At 50.5% G+C, this 20,569-nt stretch overlaps 9 protein-coding genes across 9 annotated transcripts; 6 read left to right on the top strand and 3 right to left on the bottom strand.

Moving 5' to 3' along the window:
• Window positions 1-323: 323 nt before the first annotated feature.
• Window positions 324-545, top strand: CABS01_07158 (uncharacterized protein; the record flags this gene model as incomplete). The annotated part of the gene is made up of 1 exon (XM_060540522.1): window positions 324-545. The coding sequence occupies one exon, from the start codon at window positions 324-326 to the stop codon at window positions 543-545; it is 222 nt and encodes a 73-aa protein (XP_060403407.1).
• A 233-nt stretch (window positions 546-778) lies between these two features.
• Window positions 779-1,090, bottom strand: CABS01_07157 (uncharacterized protein; the record flags this gene model as incomplete). The annotated part of the gene is made up of 1 exon (XM_060540521.1): window positions 779-1,090. One exon carries the CDS (start codon window positions 1,088-1,090, stop codon window positions 779-781), a length of 312 nt encoding a protein of 103 aa, XP_060403406.1.
• Window positions 1,091-1,434: 344 nt separating this feature from the next.
• CABS01_07156 (uncharacterized protein) lies at window positions 1,435-3,401 on the bottom strand (the record flags this gene model as incomplete). The annotated part of the gene is made up of 2 exons (XM_060540520.1): window positions 1,435-1,568; window positions 1,670-3,401. The coding sequence occupies 2 exons, from the start codon at window positions 3,399-3,401 to the stop codon at window positions 1,435-1,437; spliced, it is 1,866 nt and encodes a 621-aa protein (XP_060403405.1).
• Window positions 3,402-4,916: 1,515 nt separating this feature from the next.
• On the top strand, window positions 4,917-6,074 carry CABS01_07155 (TAM domain methyltransferase; the record flags this gene model as incomplete). The annotated part of the gene is made up of 3 exons (XM_060540519.1): window positions 4,917-5,277; window positions 5,342-5,546; window positions 5,612-6,074. The coding sequence occupies 3 exons, from the start codon at window positions 4,917-4,919 to the stop codon at window positions 6,072-6,074; spliced, it is 1,029 nt and encodes a 342-aa protein (XP_060403404.1).
• Window positions 6,075-7,943: 1,869 nt separating this feature from the next.
• CABS01_07154 (pectin lyase) lies at window positions 7,944-9,593 on the top strand (the record flags this gene model as incomplete). The annotated part of the gene is made up of 1 exon (XM_060540518.1): window positions 7,944-9,593. The coding sequence occupies one exon, from the start codon at window positions 7,944-7,946 to the stop codon at window positions 9,591-9,593; it is 1,650 nt and encodes a 549-aa protein (XP_060403403.1).
• Window positions 9,594-12,263: 2,670 nt separating this feature from the next.
• On the top strand, window positions 12,264-13,732 carry CABS01_07153 (uncharacterized protein; the record flags this gene model as incomplete). Its single annotated transcript, XM_060540517.1, has 4 exons — window positions 12,264-12,494; window positions 12,549-12,647; window positions 12,700-13,079; window positions 13,150-13,732. The coding sequence occupies 4 exons, from the start codon at window positions 12,264-12,266 to the stop codon at window positions 13,730-13,732; spliced, it is 1,293 nt and encodes a 430-aa protein (XP_060403402.1).
• An 882-nt stretch (window positions 13,733-14,614) lies between these two features.
• Window positions 14,615-15,727, top strand: CABS01_07152 (zinc-binding dehydrogenase; the record flags this gene model as incomplete). Its single annotated transcript, XM_060540516.1, has 1 exon — window positions 14,615-15,727. One exon carries the CDS (start codon window positions 14,615-14,617, stop codon window positions 15,725-15,727), a length of 1,113 nt encoding a protein of 370 aa, XP_060403401.1.
• A 1,162-nt stretch (window positions 15,728-16,889) lies between these two features.
• On the top strand, window positions 16,890-17,942 carry CABS01_07151 (cephamycin biosynthesis protein CmcJ; the record flags this gene model as incomplete). The annotated part of the gene is made up of 4 exons (XM_060540515.1): window positions 16,890-16,984; window positions 17,039-17,257; window positions 17,344-17,437; window positions 17,598-17,942. The coding sequence occupies 4 exons, from the start codon at window positions 16,890-16,892 to the stop codon at window positions 17,940-17,942; spliced, it is 753 nt and encodes a 250-aa protein (XP_060403400.1).
• A 77-nt stretch (window positions 17,943-18,019) lies between these two features.
• CABS01_07150 (fungal cellulose binding domain-containing protein) lies at window positions 18,020-19,084 on the bottom strand (the record flags this gene model as incomplete). Its single annotated transcript, XM_060540514.1, has 3 exons — window positions 18,020-18,155; window positions 18,218-18,922; window positions 18,975-19,084. The coding sequence occupies 3 exons, from the start codon at window positions 19,082-19,084 to the stop codon at window positions 18,020-18,022; spliced, it is 951 nt and encodes a 316-aa protein (XP_060403399.1).
• Between the last annotated feature and the right edge of the window lie 1,485 nt (window positions 19,085-20,569).

Here is a 20,569-nt window from a genome sequence, read left to right as displayed (position 1 = left end):
AGTGGTGTGTGGTTTTTGGATTCCATTGTCTTAGATTGGCCGAGGATGTCGTCTTTCCTCTCTTCGGGAATGTGATATGTGGGAACTTCTCATATCATTTTGGAGCCCCTCGACCCTCTGGGTCCGGTACTTGAGAATTGGGACGTGTGGAGTTACCAGTGTTTATGGAAACTCACTAGGATTCGCGTCAAGGTATCTTCTGCTAAGACTCGCAATCGACAAGATGACTTGTCCCATCCGGCCAACTTTGCGAATCAGTGACCACTCGGTCTGGGCCCGGCGTTCATTTTGGCTCAAGTCTCAGGGGCACAAAGACAGCCGCCATGCAGCGCCGCGGCGTAGCCCCAAATGCTGCAAGACAAAGCGTAACGGCGCCCCCGGTGGTTCCGGCGATTTCGTCCGGGCTAGTCTCGCGTGAGTCTGGCGCCTGTCTGGGTGCGCCTGGCATCCTCTGGCCCAAGCTGCGTTGCCACACCCGCGTCGCCGACTCGAAACTCAATCTGCTGTCATGTCTGTCATTTTGGATTACGGTGTGTGATGAGTGAGCCGTTTTACGTGCGTACTTTTGTTTGTGATGATAACTGGCTCGTCGGCTAATGTCTGTCACATTTCTGCAAACATATCAACTTCCATGACGGCGTCACATCGCCAACTCTCCACGTCGAAAAGTCAAACCGTTCTGACCGCCACTTCGATTCCGAAACTTGATCCTGTCAATCGGACCCGGACGACTGGGTCATTAAACATCCTCCTCGGTCAGGGAGACCTCCACCTGTCCTCAAACTTCATTGGTCTCGGCGCCGTAGCATGAGTCTCTTCCCGCCCCTTTCGTCACCTTATGGCCGAACCACCATGATGTCCACATGCTGCATTCGTCTGCTGTTGCATAGCCGTTATCCACAGCTTCAAGAAGTTTCGCTGGATTCTCCTCCACCGCTGGTTGAGCGCTCCCCTTTTCGTCGCCAATGATTCTTCTACGATCGCCATGATCCTTGCCTGGGAGCATATGCGGCACATCCGCAATTCCCGTCCTGCTTGCGGATAGTCCCGCGCGTCCCCAAGATGGGGCTGCCAGTTGACTGCACTGCATTTTACTGACGAGTCTTGACCAGTGAGACAGAAGCCAAGATGTTAGGATCCAGTTTGCGGAAGTCGTTTGCCAGGATCCATGGCATGCTTTGGTCTTACACGTATTTGTAGATAGTAGCGAGGCACTAGGCGCCGACATCCACCTACCAGCGACTCGCGTTGATTACGGCACTGGGAAGACAACCCCTGCTGATAACCAAAGATACGACATTCTACGACTCATTGATTGCATAGATCTCAACGGCACGTTGAGCAAAGCGAAGCCGCGTGCTATGCGACAGATTTTCGCAAGAGTTTCCAATCTCCTTGTTGAAGACTAAGCGCAATCTGACAAGTTTGATACCTTCAATGACCAGCGTTGGATTTCTGTTCTCGTCCAGCTCTGGCCTTCACCAACTTGAAGTCGCGAAACTCAACAAACTCTGAATCACCTTGACCCTTGAGCATGTAGGCCTTGAAATGGAGAAATACTATTGTAGCTAGGGTGCAAGCTCGGCAACCGTCGGAACTCCATCGCTTTGCGCGCGCGAAGGCCCCATTGGTCTCATTTGAACCCGGCCGCCCCCCTTTGCCCTCTCACCCACTACTTTTCTCAGGTTGTCCAATGCTAATTCATCTTTCCGTCTCGTCTCCTTCGGGGGTTCTTCCATAACTAGAGGCTCATCACTGCTCGCCGGTATGAAGAACCAAGGACGAGCAACCCAGTTAGGCATCCCGCTCGGTTTCGGTGAATAGTTGACGTAAAACGGCAATGTTAACTCCATGATTCCAACCTCTTTGCGGAACGCGACATCATCGAACTTGGCATGGATATCCGTGTTCATGATGCTGATCTTGCTCCAAGGAGCGACAGCAGCCTCGGTGATTTTATCGACTGTTACATGAGTTGCCAGATTGATTCCGGACCAAGACGCAAGAGAGGCCGTCGTGCCCATCTTGAATCTCTTCAGTGCCGTCATGTTGCTGCTCCAGTGGTCGAGCAGCTCATGCCAGGACAAGCTGGAGTGGTAAAACTCGGTCCAAGTGTCGTCGACAAGATCAATGTCCCACGTGGCTGGCAAGTACCCACGATTCGAGACTTCAACGTCGTTGCCGTCGGCGTCTTGGACAGTAACTATGGTGTAGTTGCGGTCTCGGTCCATATCCCAAATCTCCCATTGAGGGATTGTACAGTATGCTTTCGATACCACCACGCATTCATCGAGGTATAGCTCCTCTATCCCGCCAGCTAAGCTCTGACTTCCGAGAGAAGCAAACCAGTCTAGCTGCCATTCATGACTGAAGCAGTATCTTCCCAGACCTAGGACCTTCAAGTGCGGAAATCCAGAGCCTGGTCCGCTGCCGGGATTGATGAGTCTGAAGTCAAACTTGGGTTGGTAGCCCCAGATATCGTCGTAGTAAAGAGACAAGGTTGTCAGGTTACAGGCGAGCTGTGGTTTGAACCACGATGTGAGTTCGCGAAGATAGAGATCTTGCCACTGGTAATTGTACTCAGTCGGCTCATCCTCCAAGTTGTCCCACAACGAGTTGTCCGGGTCATCGGGTGCTACCATCAACTTTACACTTTTGAGCGTTGAAAGGGCCATGACTTGCTGGAAGATGGGCCAATCCGCGAGGTGCTTCCGATGCAATGGGTCTTCCGTGCCATGATCTTGGCCCTCGTTGATATCCTCAGCTAGATTGAAAATGGCCAATTCCTCTAGCTGGATTTTGGGAAATCCGCCATCAATCAGCCTGTCCTCTACGCTCCAAGACATGTCCGGGGTTTTCAAGTCTCCCATCCAGGCAAAGTCGTCAGACGTCCCCAAGCTCTGCGACAATTGAACCAGATCCTGATCATCTTTACTACCGCCGTGTATGCAGTAAAAGGCAACAAGAATGACAAAGCGCCGAAAGCTGTAGATATCATAGAAACGATAACTCGTGGAGTTATTCGGTTCAGCGTTCTCGTCGCCGTCATCTGCATAGTCGGTAAACTTCAAGTTCAGAACTTTGAGCCCGGAGAAGTATCTGAGGTAGGGTAAAGCCTCAAGGAAGTCCATAGGGAAAGGGCAGTAATCCAGAACCGCGCGAGCATCACATGTGACCTCTCTCACATGTCGCCGAAGGTTTGCATCTTTGGCAATGTGCGTGAACCGGTCGCAGAAGGGTGGCTTGAGTGAGATATGCTGGAATGATCTGGGAGTTGCTGCGGCGGACAGAATCTTGCTCCCCAGCCGAGCGGCGTGAGCCGTCGACTTTGAAGTGTGCGCAAAGATAAGTCCCAGAACCTCTTGGGGTAAATACGATACTCGGGATGGATTCTCGGCCATTCTTTAATGCCACACAGTCGGCGAGAGGAGGCTTCGCGATGAGCAGGCCGCGGTCGCGTCGTAGTCGGGTCCGGATTGAGGGGGAAACTAAAATCCAGATGGCGAGCTAGGTACGGATACTGTAGCCTGCAAACAACTACAGCCCCACATTCTCAGTGCGCGGCAAATGATGTTGAAGCATCGCCTACATACCTTACTCACCTCAGTCGAAACTCTTTCAAACATTGCCTAGACACCTGTAAAACGCCATGTATCTAAGTGTTTCTGCAATATTGACTTATGCAGCATGCGCAGTGTTCTCAATGCCCTAGACTTGACCAGAGGTGGATAGGCGAACTCAGAGATCAGCTCTTCCTACTTCGTACTTTACGTAAGTATCTTAACCCTCGTGTTGAACCGGGCTTACCCACTTGTGGGAGCCTCGCTATCCTCCAGGTAGTTCTGGTTCCTCCTTTGGGGAAACCTTTCGAGCTGAATGAGGTTTGGTTGACTTTCACGGAAAGTTTCGTTGCTTGAACCTTTCTTTCTGTGCCCGTAATAAGGAAAAAAAGTGAAACCAACTTCTGCGCGTTTTCAGAATTGTCGGCTTTGGTCATGTTTGCAGCAACCTTTCCCTCTGCTACTTCACTTCAGTTGCTTAACTACTTGCAGACAACCAACCCAACGAACTCTGATGGTGCTTTTATTCACTGAACAGTTCAAGAGCCTAGGTTGAGTTGATTTTGATTGAGTGTATTACTGATGATATGTGTACATCGCCGACCATTGATGCGATTTTGTCGAACATTGTTGACGCCGGAGAGGCAGCTCTTACCTAGCATCGCCTCCTGTCATTGTACAGTATTCTAATGCTTAAGTCGATCGTGCTACTTTTGACAGGGCCGAGACTACCCACACCAATTAAAACCTCATGTCTTCTGTATTCTCATTACTCTGGCGTGCATCCAATGAAGGATCGAACGCCATCGACGCGTCATGTTAGTTTCCTCGTGAATTCTAACCTGCAGCGTGGCGACTCAAAGTGCGTGGTTTCATGGCAGTTGACTGAAATTTAGAAGCCAGAATATTCAGCGATAGAAGGTCATTTTCGCGGTGATCAAGGATGCATTGTTTCCGATTGAGAATCGTCAAGTCCAGCGGTTAGCTGACAGCCAAGGCCACGAAGTCCCAGAGTGATCTCCGCTTGGTTGGTTTACTCTACACAAAGTCAGGAAATCCACAGGTAGTCTGGTCGGGCCAATTGTGTTAACGCGCTTCATGCAAGTTATGGCTTGGGGTTTGGGTAAGAGCAGACATTGGTCAGGATCCTTGCCATCTTCAAGCCATTAGGAATAAAAAACGGGCCACCTCTGTTGGAACGCGGTCGTTCTTTGTTGGTTCAGACCGTTCCTCCCGTCAATCCCTCAGCTTCATTCTTCCGACTTTCTCGACTTCCCGGATCGAGAGGAGAACGCACCCCATCACCCGTATCACTCACTCGCCTTCTTCTGTATCACTTTTACATGCAATACAAAGATGCCTACCGACCCCAACCAATCAGAGCCTTGCGATGAGCCTGATGGAGACTTGAAGCATGTACCGTTTGGCGACAGCAGTGGCTCGTTCTCCTCCTCATTTTCGTCTGCTGATAAGCTTGATGGAACCGAATCTCTGATTTCCAATCTTCGACTCTTTAGTTTTGAAAATAAACGACGCTATCACAAGTATGAAGAGGGCCGCTACATGTTACCAAACGATGATATTGAACAGGACCGAGAGGATATGAAACACGCCATGATAGTACACGTCTGCAATGGGGCTTTACACAATGCCCCTTTGCGCAACCCACAAAGAGTTCTCGATATAGGAACCGGCACTGGTATTTGGGCCATGGAAAGTGAGTTTTATTTCATGACCGAGTAGGGTTATGCTGCCAGAGACGCTAATAAGGCTGCTCGAAGTGGGTGACGACTACCCAGAGGCCGAGATTATCGGCCTAGATTTAAGTCCCATCCAGCCTGAATATGTACCTCCAAACGTACATTTTACAGTCGATGATGTTGAAGCAGACTGGCTGCATGCACCCAACTCAGTTGACTATGTTCACGTGAGGAACATGGCGCCGGCCCTCAAAGATTGGCCAAGGCTTTTGTCACAAGCGTACAGGTAAGTGCGCATCTATCCTCCTCAACTGCCAGCTAGTGGTGAAACGTTCAGTTGACATTAGATAGGGCTCTCAAACCTGGGGGTTGGTTTGAGATGCAAGATCTAGTTTTCGACTTTCTCTGTGACGATGGTACAGTCACGGAGACATACAAGCCACGAGAGGCAATACGCTACTTGACAGAGGCTTTGGCCACTTTCGACGTGGATGTCAACATCGCCAGAAACTTTGCAGGTTACTTGGAATCAGCAGGCTTTACGAATCAAATCCATGACATGAGAAAGGTACCCGTGGGAACATGGCCGAAAGATCCGGACTTGAGTGCCATTGGAGACTACTGCCGCGCGGTTAACTACGATTCGCTTGGAGCAATCACAAACTTACCTTTCACGAGGGGCTTAGGCTGGTCTAGGCTACGAGTAGAAGTGTTTTTGATTGAAGTGCGCAAAGACTTGCTCAATAACTCATTCCACCCATATCACTACTATCACTCTTACTCTGGTCAAAAGCCTCTGCAGCAAAAGGAATGACGGCATGAGCGAAGACATATGCTTCTTGCAAAAGCGGAGTCTTGGTCAAGGTTGAGGGCACTCAACTCACCATATCACACCAAGGATTACGACAAGGGCCACACCGCAACGTCACGAGGAAACCTGTCGACTAAGATAGATAATCAGATACCCGGCCTAGAGCAACCTGAAACCAGTTTGCTTTTCCCCTCAGATATTATTTCGAATTACAACATGACTAGTTTATCTCCACATCCAGCTTGGGCTTATAGTTGATGACACAAAGCCAGAAATCTAGCTTTTTATATATGGAGTCATGGGCAGCCCGGCTCCGGTCACACATGTGCTCTCTGCAGAATAATTCGTTAGCTCGTTAAATGTTGAACCCATATAAAATAAAGGAAGTGTCGGTATGTTACCACCACTCTATGATCTGTGTGTGTAGCTGTGTGTACACCTAGTAAAACGCCATTCCTGGGAAGCTGATTTCTGATAGACTGGCCAAGCTGTCTTGATACGAATCTCACCAATAGTTCCATCGTTTGACGTGGGGAGTTTGTGAATTCCAACATTATGGTTCTCGTTGTACTATAAATGAGTATTTCAATCGCATCGCCAAGGTCCCGACAGCAGCACCGCAAACTCCAGCTCAATAACACTAGGTCGATCAATTAATCGTCGTTCTGCTCTGAATACCACCATTCATCGGACCCTATTTTCATTCTTCAATTTCTCAACTCCGGCGGAGATGAAAGGGGCTGTTTCATCAATGTAAAGTTTGGACTAGCTGCTGAAATTTCGTCGTGGGCAGTATTTCTCTTTGCCAAAACCGATCATGGCCACATCATTGTGGCCATCCTCACGATTGAACTCCTTGCTTCAGGGCATGCTTAATCCTTAGTCACCATCGCTTTCCGAACCTTATCGTTGACAATCACCCTTCTTGATTTGAGTTGCTTGAAGCTTCAACCCTGATAATGCTGGTCTGCCGAACGAAAATATTTAGGACTCGGTGTGTGTCTACTATTCCAGTATCAAATAGCAGAGGCAGATCGGCAGCTTTCGACGGCAAGCCGACTGCAGAGATTTGACACTTCGCTGAATTAGCCGCCCAAAGTTGAAATTACGCTTTCCCTCTGGTCGTGATAAGTGATACCAATCCGTGGACGTGCAGTGTGCATATGAGGAACGTGCTCCTCACGAACAGCCCCGCTGTTGGCCTCTACTCCCAGCAAATGGAGAGAAGGGCGCTTCTCACTGCTCATGCCACGACTCGTGAGCAAGTAGCCCCAACTTCGGAAGTTCGGATTGAGATGACAACACGGAACTTGACCATGACGGTCAGCTCGGCCGTTGGCCTCTGCTGCCCATCCTCCCCATCATGAAAGGGGTTAGTTGGGGCACACGTCACGATGCAACCCAGCAGCCTTAAGATGGCAGGACGGATCTCATCCGACTGTGAACAAGGGCTAATGACAGCACTAAACAACGCGCAGGGCCAGCATCTATCAGGAAGCTGGTTGACATAATAGTTGTGTCCACTTACCCGCTGCCCCCAATAACTTGGCAATTCTATCAGGCATAGTTCGTAAACAACCACCCAATCGTGATCGTTGCCTAACGATCCGGACCCTCAACTCTATAGTGGTTCCTGCATGAGCCTCACTTTGGAAAGAAACATCTGAAGTATAAGAAACAGAGACAAAATGACTGCCCTCCCTCCTTTCTTGTTTCTCTCCTCTCTCCAAGTCGTTCTTTCTGTACATTCTAGATTATCAACTTCAACTACAACTCAGCTTCACGCTGGCGTGATTTGGTCACTCTTTCAAATCGATTTCACGCGTCCATTCTTTTATCAAACATTACATTCTTTTTCTGGTATTACACAATATGCGTTTCTCAGCAACCGCCATTTTGGCTGCCGCGGCCGCAACTTCGGCGTCTGCCCAGTCTGTCATTGGCACGGCTTACGGCTTTGCTAAGGGTGTCACTGGTGGTGGTAGCGCCGCCGCTGCCATTCCCTCTTCCGTCGACGAACTCACTCAGTGGCTTGCCGACGATACCCCCCGTACTATCATTATCGACAAGGAGTACGACTTCACAGGCACCTCTGCCAAGGGCAAGGGCTGCAGCCGTAAGAGCTGCACAGTTGCCAACGGCGGCCAGCTCTTCCTTGGAGACCTCTCCTGCGGCACCAGCGACAACGTTGCCACCACTGTCAGCTACGACCTCGCTGCTACCGAACCCCTCATCGTCGGCAGCAACAAGAGCATTCTCGGCTCCAAGGGCAAGGGAATACTCAACGGCAAGGGCCTTCGTGTCAAGACCAACGCCAAGAACGTTATCATTCAAGGCATCGAGATCACCAACCTGAACCCCACTGTTGTCTGGGGAGGTGATGCCATCGACTTGCAGGGCGGCAACGATGGTGTTTGGATTGACCACAACAGAATTTCCAAGATTGGTCGCCAGTTCATCGTCACTCACTTCGCCGGGTCTCGCGTCACCATTTCCAACAACTACTTCGACGGAGCCACCCCGGCTTCAACCACCTGCAACGGCAACCACTACTGGACTGAGATGCATCTTGGTGATGGAGACCAGATCACCATCGACAGAAACTACTACGTCAACGTCTCTGGCCGTTCCCCCAAGCTCGGTCCCAAGGGTACCTTCCACGCTACCAATAACTTCTTCCAGAACGTCCAGGGCCATACTTTTGAGCTTTTCACTACTACCCTCGCTCTTATTGAGGGTAACGCGTTCGAGAACGTTAAGCAGCCTTACGTCGGCCAGGTCTTCTCCAACAGCTTCAACGCCCCCGATGCCAAGTCTGCTGCTGCCTGCTCTTCCAAGATTGGCCGTGCTTGCGTGATCAACAGTGTCGACTCCAAGAGTGGCCAGTTCAAGGCTTTGGCCCAGACAAACGTTCTGTCCACCTTCGCGAAGCTTAGCGGATACCTTGTCAAGCCCGTTGCTGCCGATACTGTCGCCAGCCTTGTCGTTGGCAACGCCGGTCCCGCTAAGCTTGGCGGCTCCGGCTCCGGTGCTACCCCTACCACTGTTGCCACTTCTACCCGCAAGGCTACCTCTGTCATTGCCGCGACTCAGAGCGCCAAGGTCACAGTTAAGGCCCCCTCGACTCACACCCCCAAGGTTACCCCTACTGCTGTCGCAACTCCCAGCTCTGGCGCCAACCACACTTCCAAGGCCCCTCCTTCCCACACCTCCAAAGCCGCCCATTCCTCCAAGGCAGCTCAGTCTTCCAAGACCAAGGCTGCTCACACTTCCAAGGCCAAGCCTACTCCTAGCACTCCCAGCACTCACACTTCCACCAAGAGAGCATCCTGCCAGCAGACTGCCGCTGGCAACTCCACCGAGTCGGCCATCGTTCAGATTTACCACCAGTGCGGTGGAAAGGGCTGGACTGGTGCCACCGTTTGCGTCGCTGGAACTTCCTGCGTTGTTCAGAACGAGTGGTACTCCCAGTGCGTGAGCTCCGCTACCAGACGCAGCGCCAAGGCACTCCGTCGTGTCTAAAGATCTAGACATTGTATACATTAAGACCTCGTAGTCTTTAAAGCTAAGGTGTGACTGGATAGCACCCAGTTTCTCTTCTTGAAGATAGTAGTTTGTAGTTGGCCATCCGGCCTTGTATCGAAAGCCAGCCGATAACCGCGGTAGCACATAAGAAACATACGTTATGATCGAGAAGAATCCCTTATCATCTCCGTGATTCGTCTGCCTTTCTGATTTAGTTACACAAGCACCCGTTATTTGAGTACCTTATGGTACCTTGGTCAATATCTCGGAAGGACCTGAATGGCAGGTGAAATTCCTTAGGCTCCAAACAAGTAAGCAGATGCCTCATTTTGTAATCCTTATCAGTAAGGTGCGTAATGTAGACGAGAAGCCTCCGCGAGACTCATGTTGTGAAGCAACCAAAAAAGCATGCTTGAAGACACTATTATGAAGGTACATACACTTGTTCACCATAGTACTTTGACTCTGCTACTTCTTGAATGCCGAAGTGGTATTGATGTCAATACAACTAGCTAAGGTTTCGATAACAGGCAGTGACATGAGTGTTCAGTTGATATAGCTGGTCCAATCTCGCTGCTTGCCGTAGAGTTGGAATTGTTTGTGGAGGTGGGATCCGTCTAGTTGATATTGTCCCTTTCTTGCTTCGTCCTAAGTCTGAAATTTTCTTTCGAGCGAGTGTATGGAAGACATCCATGTGTCTTTGAAGGCTTTCGCTACGAAAAACATTATAGGGACTCGCGAATCTAGCATATCGACTGGTAGCTGGCAGTGTCGTGGAGATAGGGGCAAACAGGTGATTAAGAACCTCGGATCCCGAATATGGACGAACACCTGCGTCGGTGGCACAGCTTACTTTACTGTGTATGTTTGGTCTCCACAGTCTGCAAACTTCGTGTCAACCCGGTACCCCACTCTCCTCAAAGACCCAGCGAGGATCGGAGTACTCGGTCCTCTGAGCCGGATAGTGGCGGTCGTTGTGGGAAATGTGGGTGTTTGGCTGATGCCCGCCAGAGCAGAATTTCGTGCGAGCGTGCGAGCAGCAGTCCATCCATTCGAGCCAGAGGGAACTTAGAAGTGGCGTAAGCATCTAGGCTAGAATCTCTACTGTCTCTACCTCATGTTCGGAGTGATCAGTAGAAGTCTGCCAGAGAGTTGATATGGAAGCTCATCACAATATGAAGATGCCCCGGCAATTGTGGGCGTGGCGCGATTGAGATGGCGATCTTGAGTTATTATTTGCAAACCAGTCAGAAATATTTGCTACTTCCACGTCACGCACATCCATGTCCTCGACTACAAAAACGGTCCATTCGTGCCACTGTGTTCTTAAGAATGGTTTTTCCAGTCGATAAAGGAATCAGTGGTGCCCGAACAGACATGGATGGACGGATGTCGAGTTTTGCAGGCGCATCCAGCACATCTAGTGTCCTCCTCCTCTTACAAAACTCTCCAATCCTCTTGAGAGTGACAAAACCCCCCTCGAAATCCAGCCCGGGGCACTTTGTACCCACGGACGTGCGATTTGCGGAGGGGCATCGTGGCCGTTTGTCGCAGAGTCCACTGCGTTGTTTGGATCGGAACCAGGGTGATGTGATGTGATGATCTGAAGGCGCGCAGATCTTCCACTATTTCACCTTCGGATGACCCATGCCATCGGTTATGTTCAGACGTTGAGTTGGAAGCCACGAGGCCAAACAAGACGATGCACGAAACCTAGTGCCCGGGGGCACGAGTGGAAGGCGTTTCCGCACAGGCCTCTTCTCGGGCGATCTACTGTTTCGAAATGCGATAGATCAACGCACCGCGGACGACGATATCATCTTTGAAAAGTGTCAACTGGTTGCTTGGACAGATGTGGCAAAGGTCGCACAACGTCAGGAGGCGTGATGGTCTGTCGCCATCGCAAGAGTGTGATACAGTGACACTTGACAATCCTACCCTTCAACCCTTCCGTGCCTTCTATTCCTCCATAATACGATCAAGGGTCGGCTTAAGCGGCTAGGTTTTCGAATCACTGTAGTGTCATGCCACCACTTTCAGTGGGGAGGGTCTGCTTGGCCACAGTCGAAATTGAGGACAATGACCCGGTTTCTGCAGCAGATTGGATTCCCCATAGGGCCATTTTAGACTCTTGCACGAGTCGAAATCATCACTTACCCTGTATACAAGGGTCCAGTAGGCCAACGGTATTGGTAAACTCCATCAGCCGGCAGAAATTTGACACTATACACCCCTGGATGCACAAAGAGGGCGAGGGTGAGTTCGACTTGGTTGACAAGTCCCGGCGTTGAGTTCCCGAATTAAGCAACCTTTCCGTCAATCCCACAAAATAGCCTTGCAATCACGGCTACCAACACCCGTTGAAAGCACTTTTTGGTCTAAACATGCTGCCTCCTTGTTTCACTAAAGTGCGTCCTGCCTCCTCAAGTCTAGCCTGCATTTGCTCGCTTGTTTAAGGAAGTTGAAAATAACACCCGTACTCAGTTAGACCAATTCAGTCAAAAGAGCTTGTTTTCACCACTTTTGCTCTTCGCTGCGCTGCAGCTCCGCATCCACATTCAATTCATCCTTCACTGAGAAATGGGACTTGTCGGTCGGTTCAGAAGTCTATGGGTATGCTCTTGATTCATACGAGCGGCATTCAGCTTGTCGTCTCTGCGTGAGAATATGAGCGCACCACCATTACCCACCGATGGATCGGTGCCGTTGACACCGGAAGGAGATGCGCCCCAGGCTCAGACGGACTTTGTCTACAGCAATAGCCAGGCCAACGCAACGATCGCATTCGGCGCCATCATCACGATTATCACAACTGCCTCTGTGATCGCTCGACTTTACACGCGTTATTTCATCACGAAGCAAGTTCGCATAGATGATGCATGGGCCCTACTCGCTCTGGTACGATTAAACCTGACCCGCCACAAGAAGCAAGCCTACTCACAAGATGCATAGTTCAGCACTATTGCTGTGAACATCATGCAGAGTGTTTTCACAAAAGTGTATCTACCTACCATGCTGGCCATGGTCACAGCCAGTAACGAAGGGTCAAAAGTAAGCCTTCACTGTTGACTTCAGCGCTTCATCATATTGACGATGCCGGTAGATCCCTTATGCCGTCGGGATCACATACAACATTGCCATGGCCGCCTTGAAGATGACTTTCCTATTTCAGTTCTATGACATCTTCCGGAACGTGCGCATCATGAGAAGAGTATACGTTGGCGCCATCATCTTTGTCGCCGCTTGGACATTGGCACAGATCTTGCTCCAGATCCTGATCTGCTTGCCGATAGAAGCCAACTGGGATCACAGTGTGCGAAATGCCAAGTGTCTTCCGAGCGTGCTGTCGACGTACTTCAATGCGACAGGAACATTGGTCACCGATGTCATTGTTCTCTTCTTGCCTCTTCCTACTCTTTGGAGCTTGAAGCTGAACAGCAGTCAACGTTGGGCGGCATTGGGCGTGTTCGGCATTGGCGCATTGTGAGTTATCTCAGCCGCTGGCATCTTTGGCGATTACTATGTAAAGGAACCTTGACTCACATGCATCCAGAGTTCCCATTATGTCGGCTGGTCGTATCTGGAGTTTGACACACGCGCCGCCGAAAGGGTACATGAGTACAGCGTGTTGGACGATCGCGGAGCTGGGTGTTGGCGTCACCACGGCATCTCTGGCAACCATCCGTCAGCTTCTGGATCGAAAAGTGAACGAACTATTCCAAAGACACCAAGAGATGGCTCGGCGACAGTCTGCCATGGTGACCGTCGGGTCGCAGACGAATACGACACAACAGTTCAACACTCGGTCTAACGGCAGCGAAGTCGATTTAATACACGGCAGATGGCCTCACACAGGAACAAACAGCGCTCTCAGCAATCATGGATCCCCGAGATCAACAAGTTCTTTGAGCAAGGTCTTTGAGGTATTCACTAAGGAGAAGTTCCTTCGAAGCTCAACGGGCGGTAGTCAAGGTGACCCGTCGGGGTTGAATCTGCAAAATGGTGCGACAAGCACTATGGTTACGACGTCTCGCAATCACAGTATCTCTATGTCTGAAGGAGCCGCTAATTTCTTGGGCGAATTTGGCATTCTAGTAGAGAGAACTTGGGAGGTCGAAGAGATCCGCATGGAATAGCGAGATAGCTGATGTGACCGTAAGTCCGGCCAACTTAATGAAGTAATATGATGTAAATGTGTAATCATTTAAGAAAGCATTGCATCTTGGCCAATGATCGCTCAAGACTCCAAGCGACGTTTGCGCGCTGATGATTATCGGCATGTACCCGCCCCTCAGGCCCCCTCGGGGGTCGATACCGAACGCCGGCCGAAGTGTATGGTCTCCTAGCCACAAACTCCGAGATCCACACGGGCCCGGCAGCGGGACACTCCTGCAAGTCCCGTGGGAGTGATGATGCGGATTGGTGTTACGGTGAGGGTTCCTTGGTGATCCTAATACAAGCATCGGAGGGCCTGTTTCGCCTGGCCGTAGCGGAGTGACATGTATCCGTTCCAGGCCCTTTAATCAGCTGAGGGCGTCCTCATGACATCAGAGTAAGCTGAGCAAACAAAAGGGGGAGCTGGGATACGATGTAGAGTTAGCGCCGGACGCCCCCAGGAATCCATCACCCACAAACCGTTGCCGGCATGCACAGCGACATCGTGGCAGACAGGCGCTAGACCTGTTTTAGAAGCATCCTGCGCCAGATGAGAAACAAATTATCTCTGGGATGAGATCGTGAAGTCCTTCGAATTGAGATGCGATCCGCGACGTCGTCAATGATGCGTGCAATCTGGAGATACCTCAATCTCGTCTGGACATCAAAACGTCAAGGTTGGCCGAGATCCCAAATTTTGAGATGTATAAATACCCAACGTGAGCGAAACACAACATAATAGGTCGGGAAACCAACAACATTTATCACACCGTATCAGAAGCAAATCAGCTTTTCTATTCATCATCTTACGGAACCTTCTTCTTTCAAAACCCCCTAGTCTCTTATACTTCCATACTCTCACAATGCCTACCAATCAAGCCGCTTGGCTGACAGCTAAAAAGGCCAAGCCCTTGAAGGTTCAGTCAGCCCCATACACACCAGCAGGCCAGAATGAGATCGTGATTCGGAATAGAGCTGTAGCTATCAACCCAGTCGACTGGTTCAAGCAAGAAACCGGCGACATACTCTACGACTGGGTCAAGTACCCCTGCATCCTCGGCAACGACGTCTCTGGCGATGTAGTCGAAGTCGGCCCAGGTGCTCAGGACCGGTTCAAGATCGGCGACCGTGTTGTTGGCCACGCCGTGGGTCTCGACAAGCGGAGCAATAAGTCATCAGAAGGCGGTTTTCAAGAGTACGTTGTATTGCGAGCCGACCTGACTTCTCAAATTCCCGATTCAATCACTTTTGAGGAGGCCTGTGTAATACCTTTGGGTGCTTCGACTGCTGCCTGCGGTCTCTTCATGAAGGACTTTGTCGGTCTTCGATACCCAGACGTCTCCGCAAAACCCACAGGAGAGACGCTCTTAGTCTGGGGCGGCTCGACAAGCGTGGGGTCCAACGCCATTCAGCTTGCCGCTGGGGCTGGTTACGAAGTCATTGTGACAGCATCCCCGAAGAACTTTGACTATGTCAAGTCTCTCGGTGCCGCCGAAGTTTTTGATTATCGCAGTCCGGCTGTTGTTCAAGACATTATCAAGGCATTCCAGAAACGGAAGTCTGCTGGCGCAATCGCGATCGGAGCGGGGTCTCTGATCCCCTGTATCAACATCATGGCCGCTTGCAAGGGCCGCAAGTTTGTCGCGCAAGCCAGTGTCGCCGGGCCTGGTAGACCGCCCACAAACGTTTCGGAAACTGTTTCGTTGCTGTGGGCGATGGCTTCCGAGAGCGCAACCGCGACATTCAAGTGCAAGACGAGCGGTGTGAGAACCAAGTTCATCTGGGGAAGCGATCTTATGGCGAACGAGGTCGGTGCGGCGATTTACCGAGACTTCCTACCTCAAGCACTGGCCCAGGGCAAGTTTATCCCGGCCCCCAAGCCGCATGTTGTTGGCAAGGGCTTGGAATCCATACAACAGGCATTCGAAGTCAGCTACAAGGGAGTCTCGGCGAAGAAGATTGTTGTGTCTTTGTGAAGATGAGTGCCGCCCGTACTTCCTCAATCACGGAGTTGGATGTAATAGCGTTTTCTTTTCGTGCCTGAGTCCCTTCATCTTTCGATGCTCAACGCAAGCCTCTTCTACATAATAGTACCAAATGTGAAAAATCGCTGCGAAATGTTCGAAGCATTGCAAACGTGAGCCTAGATCCCATGGCTTTACATTGATGACGTACTTAGCTTTGCCGTGGACCGAATCTCCTATGTATTACCACTACTATTCAGCCATGGCAGAGAACCAAGTGGTTTATTGGCTTGAGTTGATGCCATCAATGATCATCCAATCCTCTTCGATACGTTCACTTCGGGGTAGCGTCTTCGGGTAGTCCCGCTACTGAAACAGAGCCTAGAGGAGCATTTACCAACCGATTGGAAATACCGCGATTGCGATGCACAATAATGCTCAGACAAGCAACATCTGATTTCTTTGGCAAAGTCGAGTGACAAAACCCATTCACGAACCATGGCCGAGCACCTCAAATAAGTGCAACACTACAGGGGATGGCCCAGTCTGGAGGACATGTCATTAGACGAGCCCCATGCAGATCGCTCAGAGATAAGACCAACCGAGACTTTGTATGGTCGTCTGCTTTACTCCCTGCAAACCTTCGCGATTCATGCGCATCTCCGGCTCCCACAGCGGACTAGACGCTACAGACGGAGGGGCAGCGGGCCGTTCGCTGCGAACGCTGGACTCGCTTTCTAAGCCAAGCTTCTGGAACCGAACGTCAGCTCTTGGCATCGTGAAGCAAATAGGACTTTACACGATTATGCGTCCGAATACTCGTTCAAAGCTCGGGCTGGGCCTTGACAACTTCATCCATTGCCTAAACCACTGTTTTTTCAGTTCTGAGACAGTACTGAATGGTCGGGGTTATCTCCAACAATGCAGGAGATCTTAGGACTACCTATCGAAATGGGGATTGATGCATGTTCTCCTCCTACCAGCCGGGGTGGCCATGTTGCCGCACTCTTTTTACCCCAAGATCCTGACTCGCGACGATAGAACAGATAAACAGATATGCCCATGTATACAATACCCTGAACTCCTTTCAAAACCTGCAGAAATTCCCTCTTCTCGACGGCCGGCTGAGAGGTACTCGCGAGCTTCTTGAAAGACTGTTTCGAACGCTTCAACAATGATCGAAATGGGACAACAGGGACGTCAAGTGCATACAAAGATCAAATATTTTGATGATCCAGGCGTACCTTTGGTGCCCATGATAATTGGAGGGTAAGATGCCAATTCCGACTCAATTCGTTGGAAAGCTAATTTGTGATGGAAAAGTCCGGAGCCCGGCAAGCCTCAACCCAAAGTCGAGATCCCTACAACTATCACCGATATCACTGGCAGAGAAGATGAATTCACGCTCGATGTTCAAGGTTTCCACTATGTCAAGCATCAAAGTCGATTAACCAACTGGGATGATGATGAGGAAATTAAGCGGGTAAACTACCCTGAGATGGAGGAACTGTGCTACAAAGTCCTATCCGAGACCGAGAACATGTGAGTGACTCCCCGTTCGTGTTGCGATGAAGCTTTTTCTGCCCGCCCGAACTACCACAAGTCTAGCATGATGCTGACACGCATAGGCCTAAGCCCTGCCTGGTTCATATCATGACACACATCATTCGTCGCGGCCCCAAAGACGGCGAAGGCCCGAAGGGTCCGGCGCCGTTGTATGGAGTACATGTGGACCAGTCATTCAAGGCAGCTGAAGGAGTCGCCGAAAGATGGCTGAAGGAAAGAGCAGAAGAATTGCTCAAGAAGCCCCGATACCAGATTATCAACGCAAGCAAACTCTGATCCTCGCACAAACTCCAGATTAGCTGACAAAGGTCCGCAGATGTGGCGACCCATTCGCCCGATAACTCGTGACCCTTTCGCGGTCTCGGATGCCCGGACTATACCAGACTCGGACTTGGTGTTTGTGCCAGTACGCTTTCCGGATCACGACACTGAAGCCGTCGAAGTTCGTCCGCCGACGGCTTCGCAGCACAAGTGGTATTTCAAAGACCAACAACAGGTTGATGACGTGCTGTTCTTCAAACAAGTGGACTCAAGCACGAAGCCTGGTGTTCCCAGAAGAGTGCCTCACTGTGCTTTCAAGGATACTGACTTGCCAGAAGGCGCTGGTGAGCCGAGAGCGAGCATTGAAGTCAGAGCATTTGTTTTCTATGATGAAGACTAGGTACATGGAGAAGTGTCTTGCAGCTCTGGCACATGAGGACATGCACATCTGAAACAGTCCGTTTCGAGATTTTGAGATCAAGCCAAGGCCCTTGAGATACTTCTCGCCAGTGCCAAGTGAACGGGCGACGTCGGGTGTAGACTGTTAATCCACATATATTCAGTAGCAGCATAGGTGCAGTTGTCCCATTTAGTGTCTGGCTCGGGCGTCCCACTAGGCCAGGTGTTAGTCAAACATATCTTTCGCCGGGTATGGGCTTGAAAATCCCGTCTTACTTTTGGTATGCTGAGCAGTATGTCGTCGTGTTCTTATAGACTGCCGTTTCTCTGTAGCGTTCGGGCGTATTCATGACTCTGTCAAACAATCCATAGGTATCGTACTGAAATACAGTCACATCTCCGTGAGCCTCTCGCAAGTCCTTAACAAATACTCCAAGACGCTCGTTCCAGTCTGCTACCGCGGCTTTCTCAAGAGGAATCCGCTCTCCAGCGGCGCTGGATTGAGTTGTTCTCGGCATCCGCTCAAGCGGCGGTACATTGAGGAACAGGAAGTTCCGAGCACCCGCCTCGTAGACTTCTTCCACCAACTTCTCGTACTTATCAAAGATTATCGGGTGAAGGTCCGTGGAATTGCCATTGGTATAAGACTTTCCAATGTCGTTGATGCCGATAAAGAAGCCGAACAGGGTAGACTCGGCATCCCAGGTTTGGTTTGTCCCGGTATAGTTGGGGATGAATCCCTCTTCAACTTGACTCACAACGTCGATGCTGGACGTCACGAGACTGTTGTCGACAGTGGCACCGCTCGCCGCGAAGTTGTAGGTCAATAGTAGAGACGCATTATGTTTGGTGGTCAAGTATTGGATCCAATTTTCTCCATTTGCGCTAGTCGGGCCCGGGTACGTCGGATTCCCAAGGGGATTGGCAATGGAGGGTTGATCGTGAGTGACATAAAATCCAGTCCTGGTATAGGAGTCTCCACTGTATTCACATCAACCCTAGAATAATCGTGTTTCAGAAGCTGTCAACTTACAACGTGAAAAGTGTCTTCAGACCAGCGAAGCCTGGGTATGCTGTGATACCTTGGGTCGCCAGAACACCAAGTACTAGCAGTGATGGAAAACTGTAGAATGACAAAAACATAGTTGTGATGGGCCTTTCAGGTGATCTAGTTTAGCTCATGAAATGTCCACATGTGTTGTCAAGAGTTAGTGAGGGAAGGAACTTTGAAAGACTTCTTATACTGATGGTGTTCTCCTCAATTCGAGTAGTCACGTTGAAGATGATGCCATCACCCCTTCCATCTTCAGCTCATCCGTGTCTCCGAGACGGGCCAGAGGATATGAAGTAGCCAGGTTGAAGCCTCTGTTCTCGTGTCTTTGTCGTACGCGTGGTTCACTAGTCTCTATGCTAGAAAGTGCGCTTGGAAGACTCGCAGGACATCGTCATGTCCGTCTACCTACATTGACAATCCATAGATAAATTCAGGGAACCGATGCAGATCGCGGAGCTATCCGCTGCTAGATGCGAATGAGGTAAGCCAGAGTGCATCAGAACTACATGTTCGAGGCAGGTTCCACCAATGGGGCGTTTTCCTCGCCGATCGCTACTTGGAATTCGCAAAGGGCCCGGCCTGCCCGGAGCAACTCGGCCGGAAGGTTGGACTCGATGTCCGACTCGCAACAGACGGGTTGCCAAGCCGACTTATAGGCCGAAGCTTGAGCCGATGAGGTTAATGTGAAGGAGTAGCTTTGGGGATTTTGAGATCATGCGAGGACTGTGGGACACTTCTCGGTGCCCACAGCTTGGATTAGGGCGATGCAGACATAACGTACATAATCTTGACAACACGAAACTAATGGGAAGTCGAAAACGATGAGGCAAAGGGCTGGCTATGATGAATGTTGAGGTTAAATGTAAGACAAGCCAGATGTGACAGACTATCACACATGAATCCTGAAGGCTGGGGGAATCATCTAATTCAACTTTGTGTGGCCACAAAGCTATTCGTCGCATTTCATTCCGAGCTCTTCACAAGAACAGCAAGGGCAATTCTCGCACTTGTCGTACGGGCCATGATACCATCATCCAACAGTCACGAAGTTCCTATAGGCAGTCTGGTAGTCCCAGACAGGGATAGAGAAGACTCCGGGGGTTCTGACGCCCTCAGGGTACAGCGTCGCTTGTGTCAAAATCCTTCAGGTAGAGCAAAATCTGAACCCTGAATCCATCGGGAAGGATCGCCGTCACGCCAGACGCAGGTGGTTGCTACAATAATTCCTCAGGGTTTACGAGCGATTTCCAGGTCTACTGTCAGGGTTCTGTTCCTACAGCTGGATTGGGGAGCGAGCTTCAAGGAGCGAACGTTTCGGTGTCGCCGGGATGTGAAGACTCGGAACTTCAATTCGAGCAGTGACTGAGGGATTACGTCGGTATCAGATGCCAATTCCAAGAGCTAAACTGGTCATAATCTGCCTCTCTCATCCGGCCATGGCTCTAATGTCACTTGTGATCAAATTTGGTGCTGAGGGCTTAATTACGGTGCTGCCTGGGTACGGGCCGAGTGGATGCATGGGTTGAAATTAACGGAGTTGAAGTCAGTCAAGTTGAGACTGGCCGTTCAGGGAA

This window comes from Colletotrichum abscissum, assembly GCF_030869225.1.
Source record: "Colletotrichum abscissum strain IMI 504890 chromosome Unknown Scaffold_15.1, whole genome shotgun sequence".
In the NCBI taxonomy this organism is placed as follows: Eukaryota; Fungi; Ascomycota; class Sordariomycetes; order Glomerellales; family Glomerellaceae; genus Colletotrichum; species Colletotrichum abscissum.
This window is presented reverse-complemented; position numbering and strand designations above follow the sequence as displayed.